The sequence below is a fragment of the Ictalurus punctatus genome, chromosome 23, assembly GCF_001660625.3.
Source record: "Ictalurus punctatus breed USDA103 chromosome 23, Coco_2.0, whole genome shotgun sequence".
Taxonomy (NCBI): Eukaryota; Metazoa; Chordata; class Actinopteri; order Siluriformes; family Ictaluridae; genus Ictalurus; species Ictalurus punctatus.
This window is the reverse complement of record NC_030438.2, coordinates 16,257,265-16,281,383: the sequence shown is the minus strand read 5'-3', so window position 1 is coordinate 16,281,383 and position 24,119 is coordinate 16,257,265. Positions and strand designations below refer to the sequence as shown.

The 24,119-nt window shown below is 42.5% G+C and overlaps 1 protein-coding gene across 15 annotated transcripts in view; it reads right to left on the bottom strand.

The window, feature by feature from the left end:
* Positions 1–235: 235 nt before the first annotated feature.
* The window catches only part of ubr5 (ubiquitin protein ligase E3 component n-recognin 5), a 44,550-nt gene continuing 20,666 nt past the window's right edge, over positions 236–24,119 (bottom strand). For 5 of the 15 annotated variants that reach the window (XM_047150139.2, XM_047150143.2, XM_047150141.2 and 2 more), the window contains 45 exons: positions 23,800–23,909; positions 22,714–22,826; positions 22,019–22,162; positions 21,778–21,889; positions 21,090–21,244; positions 20,285–20,482; positions 19,856–20,066; positions 19,632–19,776; positions 19,206–19,357; positions 18,931–19,026; positions 18,597–18,720; positions 18,225–18,322; positions 17,853–18,007; positions 17,522–17,613; positions 16,958–17,104; positions 15,890–16,008; positions 14,785–14,911; positions 14,392–14,521; positions 14,056–14,216; positions 13,444–13,683; positions 13,167–13,290; positions 12,960–13,071; positions 12,718–12,849; positions 12,299–12,331; positions 11,151–11,408; positions 10,552–10,820; positions 10,165–10,376; positions 9,680–9,913; positions 9,438–9,511; positions 8,941–9,113; positions 8,676–8,789; positions 8,359–8,573; positions 8,031–8,151; positions 7,578–7,923; positions 6,683–6,770; positions 6,055–6,220; positions 5,799–5,929; positions 5,619–5,679; positions 5,331–5,509; positions 5,138–5,222; positions 4,844–4,999; positions 4,350–4,463; positions 3,388–3,532; positions 2,484–2,569; positions 236–1,521 (listed from right to left, as the gene is read on the bottom strand). In XM_047150139.2, the coding sequence (XP_047006095.2) occupies positions 1,309–1,521; positions 2,484–2,569; positions 3,388–3,532; positions 4,350–4,463; positions 4,844–4,999; positions 5,138–5,222; positions 5,331–5,509; positions 5,619–5,679; positions 5,799–5,929; positions 6,055–6,220; positions 6,683–6,770; positions 7,578–7,923; positions 8,031–8,151; positions 8,359–8,573; positions 8,676–8,789; positions 8,941–9,113; positions 9,438–9,511; positions 9,680–9,913; positions 10,165–10,376; positions 10,552–10,820; positions 11,151–11,408; positions 12,299–12,331; positions 12,718–12,849; positions 12,960–13,071; positions 13,167–13,290; positions 13,444–13,683; positions 14,056–14,216; positions 14,392–14,521; positions 14,785–14,911; positions 15,890–16,008; positions 16,958–17,104; positions 17,522–17,613; positions 17,853–18,007; positions 18,225–18,322; positions 18,597–18,720; positions 18,931–19,026; positions 19,206–19,357; positions 19,632–19,776; positions 19,856–20,066; positions 20,285–20,482; positions 21,090–21,244; positions 21,778–21,889; positions 22,019–22,162; positions 22,714–22,826; positions 23,800–23,909 (6,670 nt within the window). In that variant the 3' untranslated portion in view covers positions 236–1,308. Of the gene's footprint in view, positions 1,522–2,483; positions 2,570–3,387; positions 3,533–4,349; positions 4,464–4,843; positions 5,000–5,137; positions 5,223–5,330; positions 5,510–5,618; positions 5,680–5,798; positions 5,930–6,054; positions 6,221–6,682; positions 6,771–7,577; positions 7,924–8,030; positions 8,152–8,358; positions 8,574–8,675; positions 8,790–8,940; positions 9,114–9,437; positions 9,512–9,679; positions 9,914–10,164; positions 10,377–10,551; positions 10,821–11,150; positions 11,409–12,298; positions 12,332–12,717; positions 12,850–12,959; positions 13,072–13,166; positions 13,291–13,443; positions 13,684–14,055; positions 14,217–14,391; positions 14,522–14,784; positions 14,912–15,889; positions 16,009–16,957; positions 17,105–17,521; positions 17,614–17,852; positions 18,008–18,224; positions 18,323–18,596; positions 18,721–18,930; positions 19,027–19,205; positions 19,358–19,631; positions 19,777–19,849; positions 20,067–20,284; positions 20,483–21,089; positions 21,245–21,777; positions 21,890–22,018; positions 22,163–22,713; positions 22,827–23,799; positions 23,910–24,119 lie in introns of all 15 variants that reach the window. The other 10 variants (XM_047150142.2, XM_053674929.1, XM_047150140.2 and 7 more) reach the window with 9 other exon arrangements.

Below are 24,119 nucleotides of genomic sequence, written 5' to 3'. Positions count from 1 at the left end.
CCTGCTGTCTGATGAGGTGTTTGCAACTCTAGACAGTCACCAAATAGTTCTGCTCTCAGACCACAAGGAGAATGATATGCTAGCTTTATGCTGCTGATTCTGAAAAAGGTCATGTCCTACACCAGCTACAAATAAAAAAGCTAAAATCCACTTCTCCCAAAACCAATGACCATTGTTCCCTAATCAGTATGTGAGCTGAATGTATATAAAACTTCACAATGGTCACAGGCAGAGGTGTGTGATCGACCGAGCTTGTTTAATATACACAGTAAATATGATTTTGCATGTTCATTCAAGCAGGTGCTGTGCTCCTGATCAGGTGTTAAAATGAAACATTCCAGGCACAAACTGCCCACAGGTTTTTAAAAAAAAAAAAAAAAAAAACACAAAACAAAAAAAATTGCATAAACTAAATTCTGCTATTGAAGCATATCCGCTTGAAAAGGAGTAGAGTTTGAGGTCAGAATAGACGTGAACTGAAAAGACAGCGAACTCTTATTTACATCTCAATGAGCTACAGGTTTAAAAAACAAAAACAAACAAACAAACAAACAAACAAACAAAAGAACAAAACAACTATATTTAAAAATGCAGTAAAACAGAAACATACTTTATCTCAGGAGCATGAATGATGTCTACCTAGGCAGCCTCATCCTAAATGATTTACTAAAGTGTGCATGATGGTGTCTGAAAAATATCAGAATCACTTTGTAGAACCCGTTAACGTCCTTATTTAAGCAAATCAGTGAATAAAAGATGAACTAATGGTTTGCATCCAAGTTTATTTTGAAATTCCCTACGCCCCCTATACAAGAAAGACTCTTTTTTTTTTTTTTTTTTTTTCTTCCACAAAGGCAGCAGTGAACTCTCAGTCATTAATGTTTACGTTCAGGGCAATGAAGGGGGAAAACAAATTCATCATCACAGTGAAATCTTTTTTTCTTTAAATACATCTGCTGTCGTCTTTGGCTGCAGTTCGGCGGACAGTTTGCTGTCGGGCCGATTTTTCCTGGGGAGTTACTGTTCGAGCCAATGGAGCCAATGCAGGAATGTACGTTTACTCGGAAAACAGAAAGAAAAACGAAATGAGAACGTGCCGTGCGCTCGTTCACGACCCAGACTGCAAAAAAAAAAAAAAAAAAAAAAATGAAGGGGAGGAGGGGAAGGAAAGAAGAAAAAAAAAATCCTAATACCGCCAAGGATGGGACAGCACTTCCTTTTAAATTTCATAAAACTGTATAGACAAAAAAATCTACAAAAATGGAACTAGTAATATTACACAACATGTAAGTAAACACTCGTCACCCTCTACACAAAGCCGAAGTTCTTGGTCTTGATGGCGAGGAGGAGCTTCTGCTTGAGGATCTGTTTGGAGGAGTAGAGCGGCACGTAGAGACGTGAGATGCACGTGTTGGCTGTGGGCAGGTGTTGGTCGTCCGGAGGCCTGATGGTGATGGACGGCATCGGCTGAAAACCTTCCTCGCTGGCAGGTAGGGACGGGCTGGACGTCCAGAAATACACCTGCGGCGCAGAGAGAAACGTTACCGTCGTCTCGTCCGTACACAGAGGGGCTGATATTACCCGGTAGAGCGCGATGATGAAACAATCCGATATATACGTTTTAGTCCGTGAAAATTCATTCAAATTATACATCCTTACTGCTATCAAAATATAGAACGATACTTAAATGACGCGATAAATGTCTCTGACTGTGTGGACGTCATGGTGGAATCGTGTATAGAATAAAACGTCCATATAAGTGTTGTGTCGTACACATGCAATGCTTTAACTGAGTTATTCAGTGAGTAATCTCACCGTGTTATATACTCACTAAGCACTTTGATAAAAACACCTGTACATCTGCTCATTCATGCAATTCTTTTAATCGGCCAATCATGTGGCAGCAGCTCAACACGCAATGTGCAGGTAGAGGTGAAGAGCTGCAGTTAATGGGGTAAAATCTCCATGATCTCAGTGATTTTGACCATGGCATGGTATTTGACTGTAGTTCAAGTATTTCAGAAACTGCTGATCTGGGATTTTCACACAACAATCTCTAGAGTTTACACAGAATAGTGTGCAAAATAATAATAATAATAATAATAATAATAATCCAGTGATAGGCCGTTCTGCAGACAGAAACGCCTTGTTGACTGGTTTGAGCTGACAGTAACTCGAACACTCTTTACAATTCCGGTGAGCAGAAAAGCATAACACGTCAGATACCTTGAAGCAGATGGGCTACAAAAGCACAAGACCACATTGGGTTCTGCTCGTATCAGTGGAGAAACAGGCAACCAGGCACTGATCTGATGTTTGATGCCAACGTTAACTGAAGCTCTGTATCGACTAGATTTCATGGCATGAAAATCTGGCAGACTGGAGTGAGCAGGTGTACTTACTCAAGTTGCTGGTGTGTGTGTGTGTGTGTGTGTGTGTGCGCACTAAGTCAACTTGAACCAAAGAAGTCGTCGTCGTCTTACCAGATCCTGCCTCTCGGTCATACTCATTTTCTCCACGATGGACCAAAACCAGCGTTTAAACTGCAACAGCTTCTCTGCGTTCTCACCTGTGGATCAAACCAGAACAAATCAGCTGCATGAACATTCCTGTGAGATGCCCCTAATTAAAACGTTATACCTGTAAACCTTCATGTCAGGTCTGACTAAATAGAGGGTGGGAGGGGAGAGAGGAAGAAAGAAAAAAAAAGGAAAAGAACATTTGATTTATTTATATATAAGTTATACATGTATTAGTTTATGCACTGTTTATGGATGCACAAAAAAGCACTGAATTAAACTACAGTCCTAAATTATTAATAAAATCTCCCTTTCACTGCACTTGTGGTTTCTGTTGCTCACTGCCTTTAGGCATATTGCTTTACTTGTGTTTACTTTGATCGCAGTGTTTTAATTGGACATCACAGATCGCACAGATCTTTCTTACTCTACACCACGAGTGAAGAGCAACGCGGCCTCTATTCTATTTAGTTGTCACAGCTCTACGTTCAATAATAAATTGCTTGATGTGGAGGTTTTGTTAGAAAACGTTTTTAAAAACTGGTGCATAGCATGTATTTCCATATCAGAAATAGTTATAAGAATTAGTTCATTGTCTTTAAACATTACTTGAGAAGAGCATACCTAATAAGGCGTGTCCATCGCCTCTGGCTAGCTCATTAGGGGTAACTTTATAAATGTACAATTTCTATATCCAGAATTGATATATTTCTGTAAAGCTGCTTGGTTACAATGTCCATTGTTAAAAGTGCTATGCAAATAAAATTGGAATGAAACTGAATTATAATCAATTCTATGAAGTTGAAGGAAATCGTTGGGGGTAACAAACACCACACTGAACAGGATGGATAAGAATCAGGTTCTGTACCGGATTCATCATTGAAGGAGGTGAAGCTGATGAGCATCTGCACGTTGACCTCGCCGCAGCCATTGACGAGCAGCCTGAAGTCTTCAGCTGTGAGATCCTCCAGAGCGTTCTTAGGGAGCACGTCCAGAAGGCCCTTCCTCATGGCCTGGGGGGGGTGGGTAGAAATTTTTGCATTTATTACAACATCTTAACTTTTGTTTTCGTTATGAACAGGTTATTGCTTTATTTACTTATTTGTTTACCCATCAATTTACTGCCTACTAATTACCTACTTATTTGTTAACGCACGCATGATTTATCCATTTTAATTTCTGTAATTGTCTTTGTTCACTCATGATTTCCACAAGTCTGTTCCATGGGTCATGATGTTCCAGCCTTGCTCATGTTCTTTCCTGTTATCTTTGCCTCGTGCATTATCTACACTGTAAGCACGCATCGGTCTAAAAGCCTACTGCGTCCAATTCTGTGTTTAGACTACAGAAACACAGTTTAGTTTTTATCATCAATAATAAGCTGTTACACAAGCATCAGTAACGTCCTCGAAAAGGTACTGCAGGATTAGATGTCAACAGATTGACCGGTTTTGCTGATTAATCGGCACAGATCGCTGTAACAGCGAATCAGTTTATCGGGAAAAACCACACAGTTTTTCCCAGTTTCGTCCGAGAAGCGTCCGCCATCATTATATGGTACGAGAGCGACCTCTAGTGGAGAAAAAAAAACCATCACTGACAAATTTTGTTGTGTTATCTGAAGGATTTTTTTTTATTATTCATTTTGGACGTCTCCATTTTCATTTATTTGGAGAGGGGGTTTTTTTTTTGTCTCAGTTTGGATGTATATCTTATCTACTTTAATATTTATAGTTAATATATATTAATATTTATTTAATTTAATTTTGTAATAAAAGTTCAGCAATATTTTTAATTTGAGTGTTATGTTTGCACTAAACCTGTACTCACATGCAGAGGCTGCTCCGCTACAACCAGCATCCTGTGTTCAGCATATTTCCTCACGTACTCGTACACGTTCTGAGGGGTTACAGGCATGCTACCACCGCCCGCCAACAGCTCCACCTGATACAAACACAATCACAACATTCGACCATCACTAATTTTCAAAAGTAATCAAAGCAGAACAGCGGCGTCGCGTGTGTAATAGCGAGCCATTGAAATTGGTACAAGTATAAAAATCATGAATAACTCGTTCTCTTGAAATAAACACAACCTCACAACATATGCACCACCTTGTTAGCTAGACTAAGTTGTCAATCATGTTTGGTTGTAAGTGTTGAGTAACAAACCAAATGACTAAAGTGCAGGTACAACTAATGTTACACTACAGCCTGATTTGGGAATATAGGTGGAAAAAATGATATTTAATATGAAAATATATAACAATGGACAAGCTCTCTAAACATCTTTACACACAGCGCTTCAGACCAGAATGGCGTTACCTGTCCGGATCCTTCTTCCTTGCAGAGGTCAATGGCGAAAGCGAGGTCCATGGCGGCGAACACGGCCTCGGCCTCGCTCGCCTGCGAGTGGCGAATCAACTGCCGCAAACTCTCGTACATCACCGGGTCGAAGAATGCAAAGTCGTGCCAGTTCACCTGCATCACAAACACACACAGCTCATTTGCTAAAGGTGTCTAATGTAAATCAGTTTCTATTCACCGTTAGTGCTGAGACTTGCTGTCCTAGCAAAAGGTTCAAATCTTCCTAAACGCATGGGAGATGGTTCCACCCACCTTTCTACCCAGCAGCACTTTGATGACGTGCCTATTCAAGGTGATGGGGCAAAGTTCATTCTGCAAGAGACATAGGCCGAGTATTCTAGACAAAAGAGTAGAAAGAGACGTTTGGGAAATCAATCAAACCAGAATCAGTGTTTAAACATTAAAATCGCTCGAAAGATAACGCCTTCCACATGCAGGTTCCTACCTGCCGATGTTGCGGAAGCAGTTCAGCCTGGCCTCGGAGTTTTTTCCAGGTCGGGGCGAGTAGAAGCCCCTCTTTCCAGGCTGGTAAAACAGAGGCGCGTTATCGTCACCGTCGTCCGTATCATCCAGCTCCATGTCCACCACACTGCGGGTGGAGGCGTGTCTCTTCCTGTTCTCCTGCTGCAAAAAAACACCCGGTACACGTCGTCAGAATCCTATATCTAACTGTCCGAGGCTTGCGTTTATAGAAAATTACTTCTGTGCTATAACCGGATGCAAAAGATTGTACCTGTGCTTTCTCTGGAGTGTCGAGGAGACCGAGATCCAGTATGCTGTCAGCGCCATTTTCCCTGCAAACAAAAGAGGATGAGGAAAAGAGTCAGATGTACAACTACTAGACAGTCAGAAATGAGAAAAGCAAGAAAAAAAAAAGAAAAAAAAACAAGAGATGTGTGAAGGAAGTCGGTACCTTCCGTGTGTGATGAGGAGCTCCATGGCCTCCTCTACACGGGCTCGGAGAGAATCCTCGCTGGCCAACAGCAGCAGCAGCTGAGCAGGCGAGAGCTCCAGCAACATGCCTGTGATTTTACTGGCAAACGCCTGATGAATCAAACGAGAGAGAAAACACACACTTCCGTGAAAATGACGACGATAGCCAGTGCGACGGTTTTACATCATCCTGCATTATCTAGAATCTTTCTAGGTGCTTAGACGCGAGTACGTACCGGCTGCATGGCATGGACACGGGGGTACAGACGCTCCCCTAAAGCCTGTCGGTGAGCGGGCAGAGGGTCTGGCTCGTCGCTGGGGTTTCCCTCTGAAGCAGGACGGAACGGCCTGGTGTCGATGGACAGCTGCCTCCGAGAGTCCCTATAGCACACAAGCAGCAAGCTGGAGTGTTTTAAATAAAATAAAAATGATTAAATAAAAATAAAAATAAAAACCTGAAATCTAGACTACAATCAAAATTGTGAAGGCATAATCATCCTATTAACCGGTACACTTAGTGACTTCAATGAGCAGAATACTTTGCGTGATATTTCATCATACACACATCTGGGACAATTTTGCAAAGTCAACACAAACAGGACAGATTCAGCAGGCAACATTAATAATTAATCCAGTCCGAATAGGGCTTTAGAAGAAGGACAACCTGACTTATCATTGTAAACGTAAATCAGACATTTTGCCATTATTAGGCTAGGACACTTTTGTTGAAGCCTGATTGTATTGTATGTAGAAAATAACAAACTTAGATTTTCTTCTTTCTGTGTCATTTTTAAACGAGGACTCTGGACCTGAGGGGATATTTTGATGAGTAAAACGTTGTACCAGACGCAGCTTAGCCCCCACCTGTCTCGGTCTCTTCGGGATCCTGCCCTCAGGCCACCGCTCCTCCTCTCCCTTTCCCGGTCTCGGTTTCTCAAGCGCTGCATCAAATCTGCGCGCGCACACACACACACACACACACATACAGAAATCAGTCACATTCACACTACAGGTCAAAAGTTCAGAAACACTCATTCTTTATTTTTCCACATTTTAGAATAAAGTCGTCAAAACTCTGGAATAACAAGTGGAACTATGGGAATTACATTAATCCAAAATAAATCAAAAATAATTGAGTAATTTAGCATTTTCAAAGTAGACACCCTTTTTGTCTAGAATTTCCAGAAACGGATTCTTGGCATTTCCTCAACCGATTTCATGAGGAATTCCCCCGAGATCAAAGGAGTATTAAAGGAGTTCACACCTACGCCGGACACTTACCGGCTGCTTTTCGGAACATTTCGCTCCGAGTCGTCAGTTTAAAAAAGATATTTGTGTAAATAAAATGTTAGTTTTCTAAGACAGAAATGAATATGTTGGCACGATTATATTTTTGTCGACAACACCGATTTCAAACATTTAGTCATACACCTTCAGATCTAAAGGTTCTTACGATCATGAGAAACATATCAGTCGAGCGTCTCCAAACCTCTGACTGACAGTGTATATAGCATACTCTAGAGCGTTAAAGGTGCGATTAAAGAAACTTTTTTTAAAAAAAAATATTTCAAAAATGTTTACATCTAGACAGCTTTCATAGACCGTGATTCTGTGCAAAGTATTTCCTTAATCTGGAAAAAAAAAGTGATTCAAACATCATACAAAATTTCTGGCACTAAAAAAAACACGTTACTGGATTATTGTTATTGATATTCCTATTATAACTATTATGATGACATTCTTAAGAGGCGGGGCTTACTGCTGGCCTGCATGCCCTTGCTGACGCTCTGTACGCAGTCCAGGTTGGGCAGTTTGTCGTTAGACAGAAAGGCCTGTGCGATGGCCGTGTAGAAGCTGCGTGCCACGCCGCTGCCCTCGCCGGGCTCGTCCTTGAAGGTGACCTTGACGCGGTGCACAGCCATGGGCGTGCTAGTGCAGCGGCGGCCAAAGTGTGTGTTGAGCTGACGCATGGTCTGTTGGATGAGCTGGTCACGGTCACGGTCCACCTCCAAGGCCAAATCGCGAGACTGCAGATTCCGCAGCTTCTCCATCTCCCGCCGAAACTTTGACTCCTTCACCTCGAACCCCCCCAGCTCGGTCAGGATCTGCAAAACAGACCACACGGGGGAGAGCGTGAGCAAACGTAAGACAGTGGGGTAGCTCATAGGGTACCGTATTAGGTACGTATTAGGATTCACGTCTCAGGACTTACGGATCCGGGTTCAGCCCCTACGTCCTCCATGAAGACACGGCCGAAGAGCTCGAGGGAGAGACGCCATCGTCCCAGCAGCATGTCGTGAGAGATCACCATGCCCATGAAGCTGCAGTGAGGACTGGCAAAATACAAAAACAAAATCAAAAGGAAACGAAAAATTTCGCCCTCACTTATAGAAGTAAAAACACTGATAACAATAAAGCAGCCGGTTAGTTAGCGCGATATGATGACTGCTGCTTGTTGGATTTACTTGTTAGTCATTACGATCATTATTTCCTTGAGGGATGGCTCCTTTCACACGTGACGGAACAATATTCGTTCTTACATAAAAGTGGGAAGAGGTGGGCCTTCGCTCTCAGTCAGACCAATCTCCGCGAGGAGGCTACTCTTTAACTGGGCAGCAAGATCTTGGGGGGAGGGGCCGGGCTTAGAGACGTCCATGTCCTGCGCCGTCATTTGCGGCTCTTCACCCCTCTGCCGAGACTCCATACTCATGACGTTTTTCATATTAGCTGAATAGGACATCTTTGTGGGCAGAATCTGGGGAGGAAGATTATAAATCAAGTTATAGGATAATCTGAAAAATGTGATGTTTGTATTTTTTGTTTGTTTACAGTATTAATCAGTGCAATGTGTGTTTACCTGTAAACAGTTCATGTCCACAGTGAGCTCTGAGAGACCTTTGCTTGCCATGTAGGACGATGAGTAGAGGCCTTGACTTGGTCGCCCGAACAGGTCCTCCTTCCTAGCGTTTGGCTATAATGAGCAGAATAAACATGTATTTTAAAAAACAACAATAAAAACCATCTCTAATCCTCACTAAAACCAGCATTATGAAGTTACTCAAGTCTTTATGTTCATATAAGGTGATAGACACAGCTGGCTTAGAGAGAGTGAGACAGCTGACCTGCAGCAGGTGAGGCTGGTCAGCCAGAGGGATGGCCTCAGCCACTGGGACTTCGAAGGGATTCGGCGGAATGCAGCCGAGGAAGGTCATGGAGTCGGAGCGACGGAAGAATGGGTGGTGCTGACCTGTTTCTGAAGGAACAGGCTCCTCCTCCTTATCCTGAAGGGTGGAGCCTATAAAGATACACACACGCTTTATTTCAGCTAGAAAAGTGTGACAGATCCTTTATTATTACTCCCGTAAAGAACGTTGTCTTGTTAGCTCTGAGCTGTAGTGCTTAATTTTCTGCCATCTAGCAGGTAAGGTAAATTAGATAGCAAAGCAACATCTATGTTAATTATTATCATAATATTGAATTCACAAAATGTTTGTCTTATTTATATAAAAAAAAAGCATTTTAAAAGCACGCTATCTAGGAAACATCTAGTTCTAGAAAGTTCTGTATGTAATACTTATACACTGTGCATGGAATAAATAAATAAGCGTGTTCAACTCACTCTGATTGGTGTCCTCATCATTCTCGTGCTCAGAGTCCTCGTTGTCCAACGCGAGTTCCAACGGGTCACGGTTCCTAAAAGGTCAAAACATGGCACAAAAAGTTAGAAACCGGTACGACAAGAGCTACAAAAGAACTCTCTCGTAGCTACAACCAATAAAGCGCGACTTTAAAGCCTGCACGACACACGGCGTGTTTCTCCCTGAACGAGGCTGTAGCTCAGCCCGTTCGGCAGCGTCTGACCTCTTCCTGTCCATCTGTGAGGTATCCAGCGTGGTCTGTAGGTTCATGGCTTTTATCCAGTAAATGAGGGCCTGGAAGACGTAGGCCACGTGTTTCAGCGAGCACACGTCCAGCACGGGCAGCACGTCAGAGTGCTCGTCGTTATGGGAGCGCATCAGGGAGAGTGCGTAGTTCAGGAAGTCGCCACGCGCTGACATCATGCCCTGACGAGCAGTCAACAAAGTAGCCGCACGCCTGCAAGTTTATAAAAAAAAATAAATAAAATAAAAAAAAAATAAAAAAATCATTTAATTTAATGATCTCGTACCCTAAGGTTAAATCTTAATAATAATAATATTGTTCATAATAATGAAAAACCTGTAACCATTAACAGACTGTAAACATCAGAATGAATTAAAAGCGACACTAGGTTACAAAATCTAATAGCTGAAAACATGTATTTGCTGCTGCTCCTGATATTTTACTTAAAATGTTCAGTGTCTAACCTGCGTCCCTCAAGCGTTCGCAGGCTGGCCTCCTCACGTGCAGTCATGCGCTCCCTGCGGCCGGAGTTCTGAGAGGCGTGCAGCGGGTGGCTCGGGTGCCCGGGGTCCCCCGCAGATGACAGAGCCGAACCGTAGCGCAACTGAGCCTCCGTCGAGTCCATGATGGACACCATCCAGTTCCACGTTGGGACCAGTTTCTCCTCAACAAAGTTCTGGAAGATCGATATAAAGTCATATAGATGGTAAAGATGGCGTACTTTGAAATCTTTTTTGTGTTGTTGTTGAACGTCAGAACACAAATCCACCTTTTCATATTCTGTCTAATAATAATAATAAAAAAATTTGGCTCCAATAATTTACCAAGGCTCTTCCCTCGGGTCTCCTCACCTGTAGGTTGACTGCATCCTGATAGGTGAGTTTCACTGCAGCGGGGTACTGCGAGTAAACCAGGTGGTTGTATTTGGGGATGAGGCTCATTAGGTCAGAAATCTGGCGGATGACGATGCTGTAAGCTCTTGCCAGGCTGCTGGCGGACGTCAGGTAGCTGCTGGAGTTGCTGGCCTCCAGGGCTGCGGCCGCGGCGGCAGCGCTAGTGCTGATGGCGCTGCTGCGGCGCAGGTTAGAGGGGTCGATGTAGATGAGGCCTGCAGAGCTCGCTACGAGACAGTAGGGAATATTTAGATAACACTACCAGACAATTTTATACACACTCATTTTTCCACGTTTTAGAATAAACGCATCAAAACTCTGGAGTAATACAAATGGAACTATGGGAATTATGTTGTGATAAAAAAATGGAGGGAGGAGTCCAGGGACTATTGAGAGAGCACCAAGGGGAGTTAAAGGAGTCTTGATGATGCGGTCCAGTCTAAATTAACCACTGCTAGTCCACTCTGAAGCCGACGCCCGCCAGACTGAACACACTATGGGCTTCATCACTTCATAAAGCGAGCGCTGAAAGCTGAACGAGTGTAAACTCGGCTTACCTGCGGGAGTGGAGGAGCTGGTAGGGGCGCCCCCGGCTGTGCGCTGGCTGGGAGTGGTGCGCACTGCCCACTGCATGGAGCGTGGGGCCTGAGCGGCACTGTTGGCATGGGCAGAGCCTGTGGTCCTCTCGAGCGGTTCGTCCAGCAGGTACGTCTCCTGATCGGCGTCATCGCTCTGACTGCTGCTGCTGTCTGAATCACTCGAGTCGTTCGACTGGGAGTCGTCCTCGGAGAAGAAGGCAGGCACGCTGCTGGCACCTTCACAAACAAGAGGCAGAAAGAGGAAAATAAATAAAAGTTCTCAAACTTCACCAAATTCACTATTTGTCGAGTCTCCCATTATTTTGTACACTAGTAGAGAATATCCGAGGCACAAATTAAATAAATAAAATCATAATAATGCACAGCAATACAGGGCGGTGATTTCAGACAAGTCTGTGTTCCGTGTTAGCACTAGTAACCAAAACCACACAAGACACAGCAAAACTAGCTAAAAGAACTAGTGACAAATGTTTTGTTAAGGTGGCATTCTTAAAATCAGCAAATTAATCAGTCAAACATTTTCCAATTAGTACACAATGTATCAAGAATAGCCGTGTTGAATCACAGCAAAACTTGTGACATTCAAAAAAAAAATCATAATTAATAGTTAGTTATAGCATTATATACTGTATTTTCCAGACTATAAGAAAAAAGCTTTATTCACAAATTCATTTCTATTGATTTCTAAATCAATATATAAATGGGTGTCAAATCAAATCAACCAGGTGCTTTAATCTTAATAAAACTTGGAAGGAATAACGTCATGGTTATTAAAAACTAGCTAGTCATTGTTAAGCATAGTGTGAGATATAAATGCCTGGGACATTAATGAGACAACCAAGCAACATGGATACAGTATATTGTCTGATACTGTGCAACTTATAGACTGGAAATTACGGCAAATTAGAGGTTGAACATGGTTTGCTGTTAGGAACGTCCGAGTGGTTCTGTTTCAGCACTTCCTGACTAGGAGTTTACATGCTCAAGAATCCAGTCAGTCAGGCTGTGCGGAAGTGAGGTTTCTGCAACGTTTCGGCAGATAAAACGGTGTGCACACGTCATACTGGACCCGACAACAACGCAACAGAGGAAAGAGGAGCTCATACCAAACAAAGGAAATGCCAGGGACACCCTACTTCCTGTAAATGAGAAAGTGTCCATTGAACTAAACACTAAAGAAGGCTAGTGGATCATATCAGGAAAAAAACATTATAATAAAACAAGTATGTACTAGCAGGTGGGAAAACACATTTGATACAAAAAAGCAAATAAAAGCACCAAAATACCCTTTTGATTAATAGTAGTATTAAGTCATTACACAGGTTTCACCCCACTTTCTCAAGATGTGCGTTTGAGGTCAAAGGTTATTATTTGAAAGCAACTAATACTTCACCCACAAAAAAAATTAAAAAAAACAAACAAAAAAAAAAAAAAACAGGCAGCAGTCAGCATTATGGAATTCACATATCATGCTAACTTCTCATTTGGTTTCAGTCGCTTTTTAGGCAAATTTGCTATTTGGTACCTGCTTCAGAACCCGCCGTCGCTGCCGTGACGACGCTGCGGCGCCCGCTTGCGTTGTCCTGGTTGCTATGGTTACTTTCGCTGTCGCTCTCCGTCTCGGCGGCGGCTAACAGATCGAGCTCCATGTCGCTTCCTAGGGGAAATAAACATGTAGCAAAGAACAAATGAAACGATTCAAGGGATGGAAGCATTGCGCAGCCGCGTAACGCCTTACGGGTGTAGAACCGAACATCAGATCTTTACCGTCCTCGTCGTGTTCGTCATGCTGTCCCTCAGCTTCGGCAGGCTCTTCGCCTTGCTCCTCCTGGTCGTCGTGGTGATCTTCCTCCCCGGCGACTCCCTCCACCACCTCCACCTGGACACACCCAGGATCGGTTATTAGCGCAAAGCGTCTTGTAAGCGACGTATAAAAATCATGTGCTATTCAATGGATGGGTTTCTGTTCCTGACCTCCTCGACGTCGGCAGACACGATGTCGTCCTGCTCCTCGTCTCGTCCGCGTGCGGTCTGCGATTGGCTGCTGCGCCGTGGCTGAGGGTTCCTGATGATGTAAGAGGAGGCTGATTGGCTGGAACTGGAGGACAATATTGAAATAAACATAATTACTCACATACTAAGTGAAGACAACAGCTGAAAAGCTAGACGTTTTAAGATTTTTAAAGCCAACAAGGACTGAACTAAGGAATTAACAGTTCCTATCAATCGTTCTGTACGTGTGTGTACGCACTTATTGGACTGATCGGGTGAGGGCCGTGGGGGCAACGGCTCCACAGAGAAAAGCTCCTCGCTGCCCTGCACGGCGTCAATGCTGGTGCTGGCCAGTGTGAACGGTGCGGTCGGCCTGGCGATGCCCATGCGCACCGGTACGATCAGAGACTCTGCTACGTTACACAACTCCTCCACGGCATAAGGCAGGAGCGCCTGGAAAACGCGCCTGCACTTCCCTATGGGCTGCGGAACGAAGTTACTGAGATGGAAAAGCAGAAGACACGTTAATAAAGAAAATTAACCTGATTAGAAAACAAATTGGAAACATAGCGTAGTCAAGTTAGCAATAGTTTCAGCATTTAGCACAGCCTAGCAGTTTTTATTTATTTTAAAAAGGCTGCATCAGTATCAACCAATAGTAAGAACTCCACTAATAGAGCAATCATGATGAAAATTGTGTGAGATTAAAGATGTCCATCTGGTAGAGACAAAAACTCTTCTGTGCTGCTTTGCCAAGATTTGACACTGTAAAATTGTTCATATCTACTACATATACATATATAAATAAATATAGTTTCCCCCCCCATTTATCAAAACTCAATCTCAAGCCCCGTCAATCAGATCCACATACTTTTTCTTCTTGGACGAAGCCATCTCTACGCTAAGGATGACAAAAACCCTGGCGACGGAGCGCAGGAAGCGGCGCGTGACGCAGATGGCCTCTTCTCTGCGACCTGGAGTGTATTTGTTCTGCAGTTCCTTCACCAGTGTGCCCAGCAGTGTGTCAATAAACTACACAACATAAAAAATATATATATATATATATATATATATATATATATATATATATATATATATATATACACTGCACAAACGTCTCTCCATCACACAGCCTAGGAATCAGGGTACTCCAAAACAGGTTGAGCGGTATTCGTGCTTATTTGTACGTCATTTGTCTCTGACTCACAGTGAGGTCTGGAGCACATTTGACGATGAGGCAGTGAGTGAAGCAATCCAGCCTGATCGTACCGCTCTGCTGGTTCAGGTACATCTGCTCTTCCGGTAAGAGATGAGCAATCCGGCTGCTCGCGCTCAGCCTACATGAAATATAAAATACGCATGCTTGGGAAGTGTTTGCTTCTGAGTAAGGTGACGAGTTTAATAGAAAAATGGTAGAGAATTGGCAAAACAAATATCAGAGCGGTCAATTAAAACGTACACAAATATGTTAAGATTTCATGTGCCACCTTTTGCAATGCGTTTATACAGTCGAGCTGAAAGAACACGGAGCTCTAATTAAACATCTCATTTACGGGCATGACAACGTGAAAGGAGTAAAGGTTCTAGAAGAGCCACTTACGGATCTTTGTTCTCCTGCGAGCCAAACATAATCATGCACTTAAGAGCGTTCCAGTCCTGCAGCACGCGCTCCAGAGCCAGCTGGGCAAAGCGTGGCGGCTCTAGGTCATGATCTGGCATATCTGAATCTACACAGAGAGAGAGAGAGAGAGAGAGAGAGAGAGAGAGAGAGAGAGAGAGAGAGAGAGAGAGAGAGAGACAAAGACAGAGCAACAGAGAGAGCGTGAAAGCAAGAGAGAGAAACAAAGAGAGAGGGAGAGACAGAAAGATAGCGGGAGACACACAGCAAAAGAGACACAGAGATAGGCAGCGTGAGAGAGAGACGGAGAGCAACAGAGAGAGAGAGAGAGAGAGAGAGAGAGAGAGAGAGAGAGAGAGAGGGAGAGAGAGACAGAAAACAAGTGACGGAAAGAGACAGAGCGCAACAGAGAAAGAGAGGGGGAAACAGAGAAAGGCAGAGAGACAGACAAAGACAGAGAGAGACAGAGTGAGAGAGAGAGACAGAGAAAAAGAATGACAGAGAGACAGACAGAGACATAGCGCAACAGAGCACGAGAGAGAGACACAGAGAAAGGCAGCGTGACAGAGACAGAGCAACAGACAGAGAGAGAGAGAGAGAGAGAGACAGAGCGAGAGGTTGACACAAACAGTGACAGAGTGAGCGAGAGCGACAGAGAGACAGACAGAAAACGAGAGAGAGAGAAAGACAGCAACAGAGAGAGAGAGAGAGAGAAAGAAAAAAGAAAAAAAAGAAACGGACCATGAAACACTGAGACTGGATTAAATGAAATGAAAGTTGTGCTAACAAACCAGTTGCAGCGTTGCTTTTAATCTCTCGTCACTAAATCCTGATCTAAATATAGATTAACTTTAATCCTGCCACTTTGAACTCCGATTTAAATTTCAGTCATCAGTTTTAATCAGTGTAATAACAGCCTATAAAAGATGGATTAGGGAAACCAAAGGGGTTCTCTAAAGTAAACCTTTCTGACTCAACTCAGCAGCACATGAAGACTCCCTGTGAACCTGGTGCATTAAAGAAACAGGATCCGACACTGTTGTAGTGAACACGAATGCTGTTCTGAGGAGTCAGAGTTGTTCTATACCTTCTGCATTAACAGCCTTGCGGTTCCTGTCCTCCCTGATCCGGGGCGGCCGGTACTGACAGTGCTCCACACTCTGCCGTGCAACGGTCTGCACCAGGAACAGCAAGATGTGCTCACCCCTGCGGCGACGGAGAGATAGAGGAAGGAAAGGGAAAGAAAAGGAGAGAGGGACAAGATATCAAAGATCACTCATCAAATCAGAGGAGGAGAAGATAAGCATGCTGTTCAACAGCCAAACATCACCAGCTGAATTACTGAAATAAACAGTTATTATTCTTCACTGATCTAGAATCCTCATCAAGAGTAGCGTGGGTTTTTTTTCCGTGATGTGTCCAAGTGATAAATCCCCCCTTTTATACATCTACACACATTTAATATGGAACGTCTATGAAACATGTTAGCGCCCGTAATCGCTTACATATGACAGCTATAAACATTCTTTCCCTCAACAGCCTCTCTTTATTTTCCCCTCTCTCGAAGTGAAGCTTGGAGAAAGAGGGGAAAAAAAAAAACCCCAGCACATCATGTTACTGAGAAACCACAAACCGTACCACCCTGAAGACCGTTTCGGAAAACGTCAACCTCAGACCAATCAGATTTCAACAGAGCTGTACGATGAGCGTTTTCCGACCCGTAACAGGGAGACTCGACTGCCGCTAAAGCAAGTTCATTTTGAATAAAGTGACCAGCTTATTTATTAATAAACACTCTCTCTCATCGTTGCATGTTAACCCTCCTATTATGTTGAGAAAACAAAAAAAATTTTTTTAAAGTTGCATCCATTATGTTATGGGTCAAAATGACCGAGTTTAAATACACACAAAAACAGCAAAGAACAGGTTAAAACAGTAAGACAAGCCATTAGAAGAAATATGAGCATACAAAGTTCATGACTCTAAATGAGGAAAGTCAAAAAATCTCTAAGAGAAAGAGATTAACCAGTATTTCAGACATCTCAAATGTGGAAATGGAAATTGAGCCATAACATGATAGCAGGGTTAAAAGATGAACTGCTCGTTTAAATGCAACGTGATTGTTCGTTTGCGTTTCGTGGGCACGTGAACACACCTGCTGTTGGGACTCGTCACTAGGTTGGTGGTGGTCAGCAGCCTATAGAGTAGATCAAGGCGTGCCGCTTTCTGTCCGGCAATCAGGGTTTTGCACTTGCACTTCTCCCAGCAGTCACAGTATGCAGTGGGAGACGTTCTCTTGAGCCTGGGCACGCGCAAACAAACACACACATTTTTTATTTATATTTTATTTATATATATATATATATATATATATATATATATATATATATATATATATATATATATATATATATATATATATATATATATATATATAGAGAGAGAGAGAGAGAGAGAGAGAGACAAGCATGCATCAATGTTCTCATTTTCAAAGCTAATATCAGTGCTTTATGGAATCAATACTTCATTACCACACTACACACTTTTCAAGAAAAGGAACAGCTATAAAGTTATGATTCATCTTGTAGCACCTTGATCGATTCGGTTAGGCGCTTTAAACTCTGAGGTGATGAATTCAGACCCGAAGCCAACAAAAGCATGTTCTACTCAGCTCCGTATGAACCAGCTTTGCCTCGGATGAATAAGAACGTCTACTCACTTGCAGTCGTGGCCTTTGTGGCAAACCCTGGCACACTCGGTGCAGCAGCACAGAGACTCCAGCAAACCACATGTCCTGCACTCAAAGATGTCCTGCACACACACACGCGCACACACACACGTACGCAAGCACAGACAGACAGACAGACAGACAGACAGACAGACAGACAGAAACAGAGTGTAAAACTCTACCCATTGAGGTCCTGCACATGGCTGGGAGTGTTCATGTGCACATTTTCAAATCATTTCTGTATACTCGTTAACAAGATCTTTTTTTGAATATATACTTCATTGATTTCTCATCTGTGTAAAGTTAAACGGGTTGCGTTCACCTGGTTGATGTGCTCAGCTCCTGTCCAGGTGAAGCTGCAGGTGTCGTTACAGCAGAGCACGTAGAGCGGCGAGTCGTCGGGGTTCGTCCCTGCAGGACAGATCATTTCCATAAACATGGAGTTCACGTCGTCCTTGTCCCCGATACTGGACTCTCCTGTAGGTCACAAAACAGGAGCCATGAACACAGAAGCGTGCTTTTCAAGTAAATTTATTTTTTTTTAAAATTTTTTAAAAAAGGATCTGAAGGTGAAGAGCCAAATCAAATCTTATTCCAGCGTAGAGATTCGCGCCAATCAAAACGGCATTATGTCTAAAAAATCCCAAGTTGAAAGACAGAAAAACAATGACATCCTATACTTAAGCAAACTCACCCTTGGCTATTTTTTGGGCTGCCTCCAGGACAGTGATGGCTGCAGGGTACGCCCTCCCGCTGACGGCCAGCATAAACGGAGTCATGCCTCGTGCGTCCCTGTGTAACACCACACGCATACACGCGCCTCGGTCAGCCGCACACGCATACATATCTGACAAAAGGTGATCAGGTGCACGGCCACTTATAACACGGCTTCTCGAGACTGTTCTGAACTGATTATTGATTGACATGCTTTTTAAAAATGCAAGACTGTGCCTTGCTGTGAAGTACCCAGGGGTTCTTTACTTTTGGGCCATTGTGGAAATTTAGCTTAAACTTTAAAAAAAAAAATCCATCGTCACCGATTGGCTTAACAAAAACAAGTGCATACTTTGCAGAGAGCAGTTCTCGTAGATGAGGTCTCAGGACGACGCTGTCACACATCAGCTTGAGGATCAGGTGAGCGTTGGCCTTGCGGTCTTTGCTCTCCACCACGGACGCTTCAGATGACGGGCCTACGATGAGGAGATAAATAAGTAAGTGCGCTTCTCCTGCTCTCTCTTTGCTTGCGAGTGTTGTCCAACAGCAATAAAAGAAATCATGGCACTAGGAAATAAAATCTCACTGCACTAGAAATCAAAACTGAGCAATTTGGGGCCATGAGAACAGAGGGTTAGACCTTTTACTCGATTAGGTTTTTGGTTGTTTTAAGAAGTCTGTCTCACCTGGAATGGTGGATGTGCTCGGACCTTGACTGGGGCCGGTGGACGCGGTCGTGAGCGAGCCGACTGCGGGGGCCAAGATGAAATCGATGTCACCGTCTAGCAGAGGAGACGGATTGGTAGGAGGTTAGGGATAAACAGAGGTATGCAGTTTTGATTTTTTAATTCTATGTATGTATGTTTAGTGTATGCACAGTGCAGTTGAAAAATACTGGTATTATATTAAATAATATCAAACATGATACTGTGAAAGTTTGAACCCACAGACACACACGTACCAGGGTCCATGGGTGGGGGGTCCGGGACCCAGCTAGGCGGGGCGATGGGTGGGGACACCGGGTCCTGGTGGTCACTGGAGGATGGGCCTGACTCGTGGCGGCCCATGGAGGCGGCTCGGAGCGAGCGCCTCATCATCTCTCGTAGGCGGAGACTATTTATATATAATAAATAAAAAAATACGTAAATAAATAAATAATATAAAGTGTGCGTTCATCTGTTTATCCATGTGTACCATGGATATGTTTTACTCCATGTTTAGGCAGTTGCTAAGCCCTTAAAAAAAAAAATATAATACAATTATCAGTCCAGCTTATGAAAGAATAGCTAGAGTAAGCCTCCTTGACTGGATAAATTAATTAAAATAAAATATTTTTAAAAATAGACTTTTAAATGAAGCATGGTCTCCTTGTCGTCCCCCCACTTACCCGCGACTGCTAGACGATCCGGTCCGGTTTCCCGAACTGTTGCTAGACACCACTGAAATGGCATTAGCGATGGCTTCAACTGCAGACAGCCTCTCGGCGAACGTGTTTCTTTCCGAGCGCTCGGCTTCTGCGGCACAGCACCGAGCTTCAAAAATAAAATTCATTCATACATTTTTACAAATATTTTATTATCCCTCCCTTCCGTATTAATTCCTTACTCTGACCTTCCTCCTCCTTGGTCTCCTTGTTGCTGATGGGGAAGCAGACGGAGACACAGGCGTGCAGAAGGTTCCTGTTTCCGTCACACCGATGGCCGAGCAGAGCGCCGAGAGCGTGAGGGTTCTGCTCCAGGAGCACGGCCTGCTCTAAACCCACCAGGTACTGCCGACAAGCTTCGAAATCGCAGCGCAACACGTGCTGCATCAACGTCTGCTTCTGAAACACACAGCAAATATTCAGGTGCACGTTTTATTAAAGTACTACAAAGAAGGTCTTAAAGTGGACCAGCAGGATTAGCAAAGGCATCCGCTCAGGAAACGATACTATGCTAACAGGAATGTTGAATGCATGCATACATGTATAAAATCTAGCTCCTAAGTTCACTAAATTTAGAAATAGTACTCAAATAACCCTGAGCAGAAGAACAGAAGTACCTCTACTGCCATAATGATGACTGCAGCTTTCTTTTTGATTGTGGAGTTGTTGGGCAGGTTGGCAAGGGAGTGAACGCCGATTCCCAAACTAGCGATAGGGGGCAGATCCAGCCAATCAGGGTCTCGGATGCCACCCATGCAGTCTTTGGCCATTGGGTAAATGGTGCCGTTGCCATCCCGCAGAATGATGGGGCTCTCCTGTAAGCACCACAGGTTGAAAGTCAGAAGGAAAAGGAGAGGGGGAAAAAAAAGGAATAGTAATCGTCTTGATCGTGCATGGGCTCGAATAAGCCAGCTAAGAAGAAACCAATGAAGTGTGCTAAATTTGTATTGACCGTCTTATTTCACTTACAGCCACAAGAGTTTTAGTCAATGCTTCACAGATTCATGATCAGTGACATTTTCACGGTCAAAAGCTTATGATATGAAATGAATAGAGAAAAGTTTAAAAAGATTTATATTTATTTATTTATATATATATATATATATATATATATATATATATATATATATATATATATATATATATATATATATATATATACACATATATACACACACATTATATATATATATATATGTATATATATATATATGTATATATATATATATATATATATATATATATATATATATATATATATATATATATATATATATATATATATATATACATACATACATACATACATATACACACACACACATATACATACACACACACACACGCGTACGTATTTTCTAATCATTTGCATAAGACTGTGGCATAGAAATGTTTAATAATAGCATTAATAAAGCTCTTTACCTGGCCAGCGGTGAAGATGGCCACGTTACGCTCGCTCTGGCCCAGAAAGGCCAGGTTACTCGTAGGGAAATGATTCTCTTGCTCGGCTTTGCCAGTGGCCAAGTCAAATATACAGTACCGAACCCAACTTCCTGTTTTGAGAACAGCGTGGACTCCTGCATTGGAGAGATACACACAGATCAGCAGCTGCTTCTCAGATCAAATAAAGACAGGAATTCAGACAATTTTTAAAAAAGCATGCACAATAAATAAATTCGTAAATCATAGATATTACCATAATTCCTCATTTATGGGTTAGGTCTGATCATACTTATGTCATAATACATTTTTAAACCCTTTTAAATCATTTTTGAGAATAGTCCACAAATGTAAGAAACACAAGATCTTTAAGGTTGTGTTTGCACATTTTATTGCTTCAAATGCCTGGAAAACATTGAGCTGTTTATTACAGGAACGCAGCAAATTAGCTAAATGAAGTAGCTAGAAGATCAAGTTGAACCTGCTTGTCCACCAGGCAACGACGAATAAAAATGCTAATAGCCCACACACAGAAATATGCTCGTCTCAGGAAGGCCGGGTTACTAATTTGTTCAACCTGGCAGAGCTAGAACCAACTTTTCCATTGTTGCATTTAGCAATCTAAGCTAAACAGATCTGCTGAAACAATCATTACGTAAAAGTTACTTGCCTTTGGAGTCAACATTCACAGCTAAAATTTCAGCCTTTTCTGGAATACAAAGTTTTTTAGGTGTGCGCTGAAAACAGTCTGGAACTTTAGGAGTTCCACCCGTTTTAACAACCTGTTGAAGAATAAAAAAAAATAATAATAATAATAAATACATAAATAAATAAAGACGACGACGCTTAGTGTGTACACGTGTTACGATCAAGCACACGTTTACTCCGTCTGTGTGCGTATGTGCACGTACCTGTAGCTCATCGATTCGGAGCAGCCTGCAGTCCTGCAGGAGTGAGGACGGGTCAGAGTCAGTGGGAGCTGCACTCTGGCTGCTCACGCTGCTCGACGTCCCTGGAAATTTCACAGCAACATATGCACCATCGACTTTTAGCACCTTGAGTTCAAAAGAGAGATTCGTTGCAAACGTGGCGTCAACATGAGAGAAAACACAAGAAACAAAAACAGCAAAAACATTTCAAGAAATAAATTACAATACTCCATGATCTACATGTACAAATATGTAAAACTGTATTTTATTTACTATAGTAAATATTAATTCAGTAATGCACTAGACATTTATTTATAGGATAGTTACAAGATCAGTCAGGCTGATAATGCACGTCAGCATTTGAATAATAAAAAAAAAAAACTCTCCTTTATAGTAATTATAAATGATAAAGTATAAATTAATTATATTATTCATTTATTTTAATCCAAAGTGTAATACAGTCCTATTTTGCCATTAATGCTTATAACATACGATGTAAATTGTTTTCTGAATATTTATTTTAAAAAAAAAAAAAAAAAAAAAAAAATAGGAGGTCCTGTAAATATCACTGCATTTTATACAAGATAATTTAGAAATATTCACAACTTTTGTCTGATGTAAGACCTGTCCGTGCTTATTCGTATCCTCCATGCCCTCGTTCCTGCAGGACCACCTACCTTCCCTACTGGGACATTTTTAACATCCTCCACAAACACGACCTCGCGCAGAGGCCACTGCTCTTCGTTGACCTTCTCCTCCTCTTTAGGCGCCGGTGTGGAGCGCCTCCGCTCTGCAGCACAGCAAGGGACACGTGAGGGGGGAGAGGAAATAAAAAAATCGCAAATCTCTAGGATCTTAATAATAGCCTCAAGCAAACCTCTTTCCTACAGAGTTTCTCCTTTAGCTTTTATTGGTTTATCAAGTATATTTGGGTGGGTGGGGGGGGGGGGGGGGTCTTCTGTAACACTAAAATAGGTCAGCACTGCTTTGTACCTCATCATAAATCTCCCAATAAATATTGTATTATGTATTGTGACATCATTTGCTCAGTACCACTCCTCCTTAGTCCCTATGCTTTTCACATTCACATCCAGGCCAAAGACACAAGATTGGCTCTTTCAAGACTGATTCTTAAATAAAATCAACACACATTGAACCAAAGAATCTTTGTACTTACCTTGAAAAATACAAGGAAATTATTAAAACAGAACCCAAGCACTATTCTCAGCCCTGCCGTTAAGTGCTTTATTAGAAAGATGAAATAAAATCAAATACAGAAAGGAGAGATTTAATTATGGAGAAATTAACGGCAATTGATAGAATGTCAGGGTCGGTATTGGCAGGCCAAGACACACGTTCGGGAATCTGCCAAAAGCACTAGATGATAATAAAAGTCGATATTCCTGTATTATGTTATGTTGATGTGTAGCGTTTGTGTGCTGACAGTACGCATGTATCGATAAACAGGTTTTTTGGGGGGATATCCAGAAGTGTCAACATTGCTGCAAAGAAAATCTTAGCAGACAGAAAGAAATGTTTTGTTGTCTATGTCTGAACGGGACAGCTTCATGCCAACATGTCAAATTTCCCCTTCGGATCAAAAAAAAAAAAAAAGTGTTATCCATCTCATCTTATCTTACAAAGGGGGCAAGGCTTCCCGAATTCTCAACTTGTAAGACCTTGGCTAGTTTGAACTGGCTGTACACCAATGTTAGCACTTGTAGAAAATACTAAACACATGATCGGAGTGTAGAAGTACGTACTATAAGGCAGAGAGGCGCTGCTGGCGATGGAGGAGGTGTCACTGCACGTGGAGGCCGGAGACGGAGGAGGACCCATCTCTGTTTTAACCATTTCGGGTTTGATCTCAGCCCTGTTGACGAAGCAGAACCATCAGAAAGCCCAAACGGAAAAGTAGTATGGTTAAATCTCAGTTTAACCGACCTCTACTGATACCCAGTACTGATTCTTCAGAAGGCTTTTATTTTTCTTCACGTTTAGATTAATAAATTAACACGATGGTATTGAATACGTTCGTAAAATTGACTTTTATTGCGAATGGTGCATCACGTTGTGATTTTCA